The sequence below is a fragment of the Pristiophorus japonicus genome, chromosome 4 (assembly GCF_044704955.1).
Source record: "Pristiophorus japonicus isolate sPriJap1 chromosome 4, sPriJap1.hap1, whole genome shotgun sequence".
NCBI classification, from domain to species: Eukaryota; Metazoa; Chordata; class Chondrichthyes; family Pristiophoridae; genus Pristiophorus; species Pristiophorus japonicus.
Window position 1 is genome coordinate 72,604,994 of NC_091980.1, and position 11,328 is coordinate 72,616,321.

Genomic DNA, 11,328 nt, shown 5'->3' on the forward strand with positions numbered 1-11,328 from the left:
TGTGACCCTTGACCTCCAGAATCGCAGGAATCGCGCGTTGCCATGCCGTTGCTAAGGATGGCCACACTTGACGGCAGAAGGTCAAAAAAATTTTACGCTACTGCCCATTTGATATCGCTCGCGGTAACGCCCATTTTCAAAAATTTAAACTCGGTGTTTTGAGAATGGGCGAGAAGCCGGCGATCTGAAAACCCTTTTTTACCGCCCACGCCAGAAATAACGCCCATTTTTGGGCGATAAGCAAAAAAGTGGAGGTTCTAGCCCATTGTCTCCAAGTTATTTATGAAATTGAAGGTTTTGCTAAATTTATTCTCCCTTTTCCCATCCCTGCCTGCCGTTACACGTACACTCCATTCCTGGAGAGGCCAGGCAGTTGATTCCACTTGTTTGCAAGTCTAAATATTTGCTCTGCTGAAGCGGATGGGGTTAAGTGGGAAAGGGTACCATGGGCAGTTCTGATCTTGTCCTTTGAAATGAGATATCAAACTCAAGTTGAAACTCCCATGAAATTAATCAAAGAGCAAGGAGTTCTCCTGATGTCCTGCCAACATCTCCAAAAACAGATAAACTAGTTTCACCATGGGATTTTATGCACAAGAGTTCATCCTCATTTGCCCATTAGTCACTTGGCCCGTTGTGCTGCAAGGTTACTATTTCTGCTCGGATACAAGGAAATCTCACTGTACCGCAGGATCTCTCTGCTGACCGTTTCATACGAATACACTGAGAAATCCAAGACATATCTACATTTTTCGAACTTATAACAAACGCAATTATTTAAATTGAATTTGAAGCTGCCACATAGCTCCCAGAATCTCATGTTTAATGGAATCACTTGGCCTTCCTGACTGCCATAGACTCTTTTTTAGGCCAGCCAATTATTTTCTTTGTATCTCACCCCACTGCATGTATAACATTTGATATCGCTTGAATTTGCCACTTGATCTGTTGGCTGCACAGTCTCAATCAGTGGATCATCTGATTCAGTGAACTGCCCACCAGTCGACCAGTGCCAGACCTTTGTTTCTCCAGCACATGTTTGTCCAGCACTCATCAGGCAACAGAATCATCGACTTGAGGTCATCCAATTTGGAGAACAAATTCCAGGAAATTATCTTTCATTACTGACTCGTACAGCTCATGAATCTTACATTCTTCCCTTCTAAATCACAATAGAAATCTTTCTATCGATAATTCTCTAATTATACTTCTGCTTCTTTACGCCTATATGGTGTGCTGTACATTGGGTTTACTTGTGAAAAAGCAACAAGCACTTTATCACAAAGCGACTATATGGTCATTCTTCTCTATTTACCCCCCCCCCCCCCACCCCAATAATAGTTTAAAAACAATGCAGATGTGCTCAAAAGTCTTTGTCATGCCCCTCAAAATTTGTAATAAAGTTAGATTGTATGAAGTTATTTGCACAAAATTCTAAGTTGCATCAGTTGGACACTCACTCACTGGTCCTGTAGCCATTAAACCTCTCTCTGTCAATTCAAGAGTGGGCCTGTATTGTTTCTTCTCTTTCTCCATCTTGTACTTTCACTGACACTCATTGTGCTGCTGCTGTTACTGCTTTCCTTCCTCCTCCTACCTGTGGCATTCTTCTTCCTCCTGTATGGTCAGTCCATGTATTTCAGTTTCATGGAAGTGCTGGCTTTCCTGCACTGGCAGATAAGCCAATTCTAACTCTGTACATGTATTTCTGGTCCCTTATGCTCATAGTAACTATTGTTTGTTCTGGTAATTTACTTAGAACAGCCAATTTTGAGTCTGCAAGTGATAATTATCTCACTTTGGATGCTATCAATTGTTACGTCTCCGGCGTTCTCCAACCATTTTTAATGTGTTTCACAACAAAGACAGTTTATGAAAGGAGACTCAGTTTCCGATGAAGAAAAATGTGCAGGCTTATGCCTATCGTGTCCAAGATAGTGTGCCTAGGAATAACAATTACCCTTTTATTGTGAAAGCAGCTACTAAGAGATCAAATGGGCTTCCCACCATATCTCTAAAAGGCAGTAAATACTATCGTTAGTTTTAGTCTGAACACATTGACCTCATAATTATTTACAAGATAATCCTCAGAAGCAGTAACAAACCAACAGCACAGTATTTAAAATATATCAGTATCAATCCAGAAAGGATTAAATTACCCTTTCTAGATCTCATTTGTTAGATAGACAAATAAACTGCAAGCCTTTGAGATGAAACAGACTTTCATAGACTTTCCAATTGAATTTCATTTTCAGGTGATGATTCGTATGTTGACACACTGGACCCATTCAAACTAAACTAAACTAAAAAAGGTACTGAAAAGACTCCAGTACGTAGTGTTCAAAGGCCTCCCTCCCAGGTTATAAAAATTTCACTGACCCCCGTAACACAACACAAGTTTTTATTCTGACGAGGTTCAACACCGCCTTCAGTGCGCCGACGCAGCCTTCGGTCGCCTGAGGAAGAGAGTGTTTGAAGACCAGGACCTCAAACCTGGCACAAAGCTTATGGTCTACAGTACAGTAGTGATATCCGCCCTCTTATATGGCTCAAAGGCGTGGACTATATACAGCAGACACCCCAAAACATTGGAGAATTACCACCAGCGTTGCCTCTGCAAGATCCTGCAAATCCATTGGCAGGATAGACGCACCAACGTCAGTGTTCTCACTCAGGCCAACATCCCCAGCATCGAAGCATTGACCACACTCGATCAGCTCCACTGGGCGGGCCACATCGTCCGCATGCCCGACACAAGACTCCCAAAGCAAGCGCTCTACTCGGAGTTTCGACGCAGCAAGCGAGCCCCAGGTGGGCAGATGAAACGCTTCAAGGACACCCTCAAAGCCTCCTTAATAAAGTGCAACATCCCCACCAACACCTGGGAATCTCTGGCCCAAGACCGCCCAAAGTGGAGGAAGAGCATCCGGGAGGGCACCGAGCACCTCGAGCCCCATCGCCGAGAGCAAGCAGAAACCAAGCGTAGACGGCGGATGGGGCGTGCGTCGACCCAAGCTCTCTACCCACCCTTTCCTTCAACCACTGTCTGTCCTACTTGTGACAGAGACTGTAGGTCCTGCATTGGACTCTTCAGTCACCCGAAAACTCACTTTTAGAGTGGAAGCAAGTCTTCCTCGACTCCGAGGGACTGCCGATGATTTTTTCTGTATAAGAATTTATTAGTTATTTATAGCTCTATTACACCTTACGTAAAGAAGAATTTATTAAGACCTAAATTTAGATAAATAAAATACTGCGGATGCTGGAAACCTGAAATGCAAACAGAAAATACTCAGCAGGTCAGGCAGTATCTGTGGAGAGAGAGAGTTAATGTTTCAGATCAGACAAAAGGTCATTGACTTGAAAAATTAACTCTGTTTCTCTCCACAGATGCTGCCTGACCTGCTGAGTATTTCCAGCATTCTCTGTTTTTAATCCTAAATTTACATTATGTTCCCATTAGCTGTCCACGATTTACTTCACCCCATCAACCATTTGCTTAACAGGAAGTGAGCCAGGAACAACATGCACAGTGCTCACTACAGGCTCGTTTTGTGCCCACTCGCTTGGGTTGGACCAAAATTCCTGATCCATTTCAGAAAGAGTACTTCCCTCTTATTTTGATGCCAAACCCCAACACGGTGGTGAAATCCAGTGACTTGAATAAACAGCACCAGTAATGGCGGAGGCGGATGACACATGCGAGAAATGGAGAATTAAACAGGGCCCCGAGCAGTTCTAGCCTTTCGACGTTGTCATCATTAATTCCTTTAGTGACAAAGGCAGCTCCCCCTCTTTCGTCCTCTCCAACCCCTTCACAAGTAGCCAGTGGTATCTCAAAAGACACGAGCACCCAGCCTAGGCCTATCCGTCTGTCTGAGAAACACATGGTCATGAATAAAGAGCTCCGAATCTAAGGTATGAGGGAAATCGTGAGAACATCTTCAGTTATTTTATTAACTCAGACTGAAGATATTGAAGGAGAGAAGGTGATATTGAACCGGATCCCGATTATTACGGCCTTGCCGCAGGCCCAGAGACTGGAAAGTCTCTTTCTTTCCTTCCCCCAGTCCAAGGCCACGTGGTGTGAGCACCGTCTCCATTGATGAAGCACTTTTCAAACGCGTGAGCGGCTTCTAACCAACACAGAGCGGTTCCACACCAGGGGAAAGAAGAGTTGAAAGGAAGGCTCACACTACCTCGACGCACGCAACGCCGAGCTCACTCGCAGATTTCCTCATCCCCAACTCGGATTTAAGTCTCCCGGAAGAGAAATTCTAACTTCCTCTATTTTATTTAATAATTAAAAGCGGCACGTGGAATGTGGAAGCGAATAGGGTTGGAACAAAAAAAAAAATTACTAAAATAAATACTGCTGTAAAAGTCACTGACATGCAAAGGGACTTGTCCAAGTGTTCAAATGGTGTCCAACAGCAAGAACCTGAATTGACTGTCCATGCACAGTCATTGTATCACTGAGATTATTTCACTCATCCCAATGTACAGGGGGAGACTACTGATGTTTGTGCCATTAATAATGAAAACAGAAAATGCTGGAAATCTCAGCGGATCAGGCAGCATCTGTGGAGAGAGAAAGTGTTAATTCTGTTTCTCTCTCCACAGATGCTGCTTGACCCGCTGAGATTGCCAGCATTTTCTGTTTTTATTTCAGATTCCAGCATCTGCAGTATTTTGCTTTTGTATTTCATCATCATCATAGGCGGTCCCTTGTGACGAGGATAACTTGCTTCCATGCCAAAAAGGGATGAGTTCACAGGTGTTTCAATGAAGGACCTAATATTCCAGGTCTCGAACTACATGTTGAAGGGTGGAAGATGCCTGTGCATGGATTTTTGTTGCACACTAGCCACCACATGGGCTTGACAGTGGCAAAGATTAACTAAGATGACTGGAGACCAGCTCTGCTGCAAGGACCTAGTGCGTGCACATATTGCAGTGTGAGCTGGCGTGTGCTGCCCCTGGGCCCTTGCCTCTTGTGGGCCCTGAACTCACACCTCTCCTGGGCCCCGATCACATCCCTCTACGATCACTCGCCGCTCCTGTGCCCCAACTTTGCCGCTCCTGCTGTACCTGCCCACGCTCCAATCAGCGACATGAACCTTGGTGACGTCCAAATCAGTCGCCCTCTTCACAGCAGTCACCCTCCTGCACCAGCACACGGTGTACCTTGAAGCGATATGCTCCTCTGAAGGTCCCGACCTGCTGATGGTCCTTGCAGGTCTTGGCCGCCACGCCGAATGCCAGCTCGGACCCCATGCTGCTCCTTCGAATTTATTCCATTATCAGCAGTCTCCCCTGTATATTGATGGGACAAACCAACTGACGGACCCCCGGTTGAGAAGTTTCTGGCGACAAAACTAAATCAACCTAGGTCAAAGAAAGAATGGAGCTTACTATGCACAGAATAATTGACCAGCAGGTTATCAATTGCCTGCTTACCCAGGACATGTTAATACTCCAAACAAATACAACCCAATTATCAGGCAAGGCAAAGCCTCTGTTAATTTTCAGATGAAACAACCTAGCTTGCAATCCCCAATTTGAAATTTGGTTAGGAAGGAAAGCTTTGATTTAACTCGGGCCATATTTAAATACACATTTTACTTTCTATCTACAGTAATGTAATGTATTACAAAAATTTGCCCATTTTCACACAGCCTTCATTTAATACCAGGCAGAAACACTTAACAGTCTAACACTGTCACATAGGACTGGTGATAAGTTAAGACAAAAATAGAGGTCATTGTCAAGGTTGTTACTGCAGCACCTAACATTGGTTGCTGTCACTCCTGCAAACATCAATGAAACCGCTGTAACATTACTGTCAGTTCATTGAAATTTTGACCCAATTTGCACACAGCTAGAATAACTACACATTAGCATGTAAACAAGGAAACACTTGACACCTATGAGAAACTAGGAAGCTCCACCTTTGCTGAACAGAGCGTAGCCTTATTGTGGAGGAGCTCGGATGAGAAGAGGGCAATATTTGTCGCAGGACTCGACTCTATTCAGAGACAAATATGAAGCCGAGGATGACATAGAGGCTACTTGGGAATTGAATGCAATCCAATGAATCAGATTCACGTTTGTCTCCAATCATTAATAAATTCTAGCCCCCTTGAGATAAAGGCCAATATTCCATTGACCATTTTGATTGCATTTTGTATCTGTGCACTAGCATTTAGTATCTGTGCACTAGCATTTAGTGATTTGTGTACATGGACACTGGAATCTCTTTGTTCCTGCTCAATTCCTGGTTTTACTTCATTAAGAAAATAGGTCTTTCTTAGAACCAAAGTGTATGACCTCACACTTCCCTACTATCTGCCAGTTTTGCTCACTCACTTAATTTGTCTATGCCCTGTGTAAATGCAGTCAGTGGGCCTGACTGCCAAACAACTTTACCCATAATATCCCAATCAGTTCTCATAATGACAGAACCAGCACTAAAATCCAGGTTACAATGTATCAATGTTCTCAGTTGCCATCAATTCCAGATGTTCCCCTTCATTTAACCTTGTCGCACCATGGAAAGAAAGAATAAAACACTATGCATTTTAAATTATTTCTATTGCCAAGAGGCAGATTACAATCAGATATGAAGTCAGAATATATATATATATATAATTTGAGTGAGTGTCACAGTTTTATTATTTCAGCCTTTATATTGTGACAATCAGTAACCTTCACTTTATAATTATTTATTCTTTCTTTTAAATCCTGCATCATGTGAGAAACCAAAAACACATTGAGGATACATTTATTGCATAAAGAAGCATCACAGAACACCCTACTGACAGTACTGCCAGCATCATCACCCAGATCTCACTGGCATTGACAACACTGTTCCAACCAACGCTCATCCAGGACCAACTGACATGGACAGCCCTGCCGCATACCTCGTGCTTTGACAGACCTACCTCGTCCCCAGATCTGACCCACAGTCAGTGTTACTCTGTACCCCAGGTTGTACAATACTGCTCTGGATATTGCCCACATTCACACAGCATTGCTCCAAACCCAGATCTGACCCACATTCAATGTTACTCTGTACCCCAGGTTGTACAATACTGCTCTGGATATTGCCCACATTCACACAGCGTTGCTCCAAACCCAGATCTGACCCACATTCACATAGCACAGTCCTTTACCTAGGTCTGACCCACATTCACATCGCACTTGTCCTTTACCTAGGTCTGACCCACATTCACACAGCTGCACACCTGCACTGAGCAAGGGCGGACCAAACAGAACACAAGCTGCAAATATTGGGCAGCAGCCAAGTTGATTCCAGAAAGAAACAGCCCAGAACCCAGGTCCCTCTCTGCCCTCCCACTACTCCAGCACCAGCCCAGCTCTCTCATTGCCTCTTTAGTACCACAGACACCCCTCCTCCCAAAACCCCACCACTGCACTCCCAAGAGACAACTTCGATAGTGCCCAGCCCATTTCCCATCATCTCGGTATCCAACCCTCATCATTGCCCTCCTGGAGCTCAGTTCTCTCACTGTCCCAGCCTCATGCCTTCCACTGCACTGCCCTGGCTCCTGACCTCTCAACGCCCTTCCTCCCTGGCCCCAATCCAAGCAGAGCCCAGTCCAGCCCAGCCCTGCTCCTTCATTGCCCTCCCTGGTCCCAGCCCACCCTCATCACTGCCACGGCCCGAGTCCTCTCACTGACTCATCCCACCCCCACAACTCATCCTCCCTCCTCATCATTCAACGCAGGCATTTTACTGCTTCCTCAGTGTCCCAACCTCATCCCCATCCCTATCACTATCACTACCCGGCATTCTTATAACTCCAGCCCATTCTCTTCACTGCTCTGCCCTCTGCTCCCTGCCCTCCTTCTTAATGTTCCCTCACAGAACCCAGCCCTCTCTGAGGCTCAGCCCACTCGCAGCCCTCTCCCTCCCCAAGTCCAACCCCGCTGACCCGGAATCATCCCCCTCGGTGTCCCCGCGGCCAGCAGCGCCCGGCTGCGGGAGTCTGGGCGGCAGCAATGATGGAAATGTCCATCGCACTACGGCAAACAGCGAGCGACAGCAGCAGTGGAGGCAGCAAAAACAAACCCACACTCCTATTTCTACCTGACAGCGAGAAGCAATTCAATAAACCCGATTCCCGTGTAATAGACAATGTTTAAATCATTAAAAAAAACCAATATGTTGCACATTACGATTTCCAAATAAATGTCAACGATAAAATGAAAAGCGAATCACTGCAGACAATATTGCCATTTTACACGTTTATTTTTGCTCTATGCCAAGCCTCTACCGACAGCGCTACACCCTGCAAAAAATGTGTCCATTTTGATTCATTTCTGCAAAGGCATTTAAAAGCAAGAACATCTCCTTGGGGGGGAGTCAATGGTTAGAAAGCAAAATGCTGCTGTGATGGAGTCTAACTGATGAAAGCGGAATGTTCACACTGATAACACGCTGATTAGCTCAATCATCAGCCTCAATACTCACACCACCAGGCGTGAGATCATCCAGGAGACCATGGCGAGGACTCGAGGTTGCGGCCGCCAATGTGTTCTAAGACTGGATCCAGCCTTCTGTCCAAAAATATAAAGGATCCGCAAGCCCTGCCTGGTCCTTCCAGCTGATGCTGCCTCTGAAGCTGCGGCTCTACCTTTACCCACAGGGCGATTTGAGGCCAGGCGGAGTTCCGGCTCCTCAAGCAAAGGCAAGCCGCTTTAAAGGGGAATGACGCAGGCAGCAACCTCGTTTGCCGACAATTTTTTTTTAAATCAATCTTTTTCTGTGTACCCTTTTGAGAGCCAAGTTGGCCTTGTAACCACGTTTTTGTTCTTGTTGCTAGCTCTGTATAAACAAGTGTAGCTCCCAAATGTAGTAGCTAATACAATGTCATCCGACTGGTTAAGGATCTAACCTTGTGAATGTTCTGGAGGACAGCTCTCCTTATCAAGCCCACAAATACAGCAATATTTATTTTGATGTTGTTTATTATAATGCTAAAAGTGATGAAGGGTAACCCACCGCCTATCTTGCCTTTTATGATCTATGTGCAACGAGTGTCTCTATTTCTGTGCTTATCGCTCATGTGTCCATAGTCTGTACCTGTGGCCCCCATCTAAAATATCTACTTAAAACATGTTTATGCGTAGAGTATATCACGTCACACAAGATAATTATGGATAAGGAAGGCCATCATTCCATCTAATGTAAGAATCCAGAAAAATTCGATAGTTCCTTCCACACTCCCAGCTTTGCAATGTCATATTGTTTCTTAAATGATTCGAGTGTTTCTGCCTTCACTACTCCATCTGGAAGTCCATTTCATGTGTCAATAACTCTGTGAAGAAGCACTCCCTGATATCAGTCCTAAATTTACCTTTTTCTAGTTTGAACCTGTGTGCCCTTGTCCTACTCTCACATTTTGATTTAAAGTAATATCCTTGATTTACCTTTTACATTACCTAAACTATCTCATATTCCTCTATAAGATCACCTCTGAGACACCTCCTTTCCAGGCTAAAAAACCCAAGGGGTAAAATTCCCCTGTGTGCAAATTGGCTGCTGCATTTCTTACATTACAACAGTGACATCATTTCAAAAGTATGTAAGGTGCTTTGAGGCACCCTGAAGTTGTGAACTACACTATATAAATGCAAATTCTTTGTTTTAACTTTCTATAAACTTTGTTGATTATTGCTCTGTATTGGTTGGACACGTTAAACATCAAATCTACGTGGACTTCTAGGTTTCTTTAAATTGCATCCTTAGCTATCTCAAGGCCATTCATCATTCATGGAATAAATGTGTGCCAATGTTTCCTTCCTATGTGCAATACTTTACATTTGTCAAAATTAAATTACATCTGCCACTGTTCTGCCCACATGCATATTTTATCCAACTATTTCTGAGCTGTCTCCTTTGATTCCACTGCCCTTCTCAGTTTGGTATCATTTGCAAATTTGGCCAATTGCACTGGGTTGCTCAATTCAAATCACTAATATATATTATAAACTAGAGTAATACCTATACCCCCTTCCCAAGATCCACAAACAGGACTGTCCTGGTAGACCCATCATTTCAGCCTGTTCTTGCCCCATGGAATTGATTTCTTCCTATCTCGGCTCCATTTTCTTCTCCCCTTGTCCAGTCTCTTCCCACCTATATCTGTAAATCTTCCAACTGCCCACAGCTACCTTGATTACACTTCCTCGCACCCCACTTGTAAGGACTCTATTCCATTCTCCCAGTTTCTCCATCGTCATCACAATTGTTCTGACGGTGCCACGTTCCATACAAGTGCTTCCGATATGTCTTCCCTTTCTCAACCGAGGATTCCCTTCCGCCGACAGGGCCCTCAACCATGTCAGTCTCATTTCCTGCACTTCTTCCCCTCCTTCCCATTGTGGTTCCCAGAATCACAATAAGGTTCCCCTTGTACCCTCCTTCCACATGAACATCCTCCACATTCAGCGGATCATCCTCCGTCATTTCCAATACCTCCAGAGTGATGCCACCACCAAACGCAGATTGCGTGATCGCTTTGCTGAACACATCCATTCAGTCCACAAGCATGACCCTTTTAATTTTAATTCTCTGTCCCACTTCCACTCTGACCTCTCTGACCTCAGCCTCCTATTGCTAGTAATGAAGCTCAACGGAAGCTCGAAGAACACCATCTCAACTTTATATGAGGCACTTTACAACCTCCTGGACTCAAAATTAAGTTCAACAATTTCAGATCATAACCACTGCACCCATTTTTTTGGACAGCAGATTGTTGGTAATTGTTCTACTGTTGCCATTTAATTATTGAAAAATTATTGGAAAAATCCTGAAGGACGGGATAAATCTACATTTAGAAAGGCACGGATTAATCAGGGACAGTCAGCATGGATTTGTTAAGGGAGGGTCGTGTCTGACTAACTTGATTGAATTTTTCGAGGAGGTAACAAGGAGGGTCAATGAGGGCAGTGCATATGATGTAGTGTATATGGATTTTAGAAAAGTTTTTGATAAGGTCCCACATGGCAGACTGGTCACGAAAGTAAAAGCCCATGGGATCCAGGGCAAAGTGGCAAGTTGGATCCAAAATTGGCTCAGAGGTAGGAAGCAAAGGGTAAAGGTCGATGTGTGTTTTTGTGAATGAAAGGTTGTTTCCAGTGGGGTTCCGCAGGGCTCAGTACTGGGCCCCTTGCTTTTTGTGGTTATACATCAATGATCTAGACTTATATAGGGGGTCTGATTAAGAAGTTTGCAGATGATACTAAAATCAGCTGTGTGGTTGATAATGAAGAATTGGGGAAGAGTGGCCATAATATGGT

At 44.4% G+C, this 11,328-nt stretch overlaps 1 protein-coding gene across 2 annotated transcripts in view; it reads right to left on the reverse strand.

Annotated features, from left to right (window-relative positions):
- Positions 1-8,678, reverse strand: part of reep2 (receptor accessory protein 2) — a 231,472-nt gene extending 222,794 nt beyond the window's left edge. For both annotated transcript variants that reach the window (XM_070877242.1, XM_070877241.1), the window contains exon 1: positions 8,498-8,678. In XM_070877242.1, coding sequence (XP_070733343.1) covers positions 8,498-8,529 — 32 coding nt within the window. In that variant the 5' untranslated portion in view covers positions 8,530-8,678. The remainder of the gene's footprint in view (positions 1-8,497) is intronic.
- Between the last annotated feature and the right edge of the window lie 2,650 nt (positions 8,679-11,328).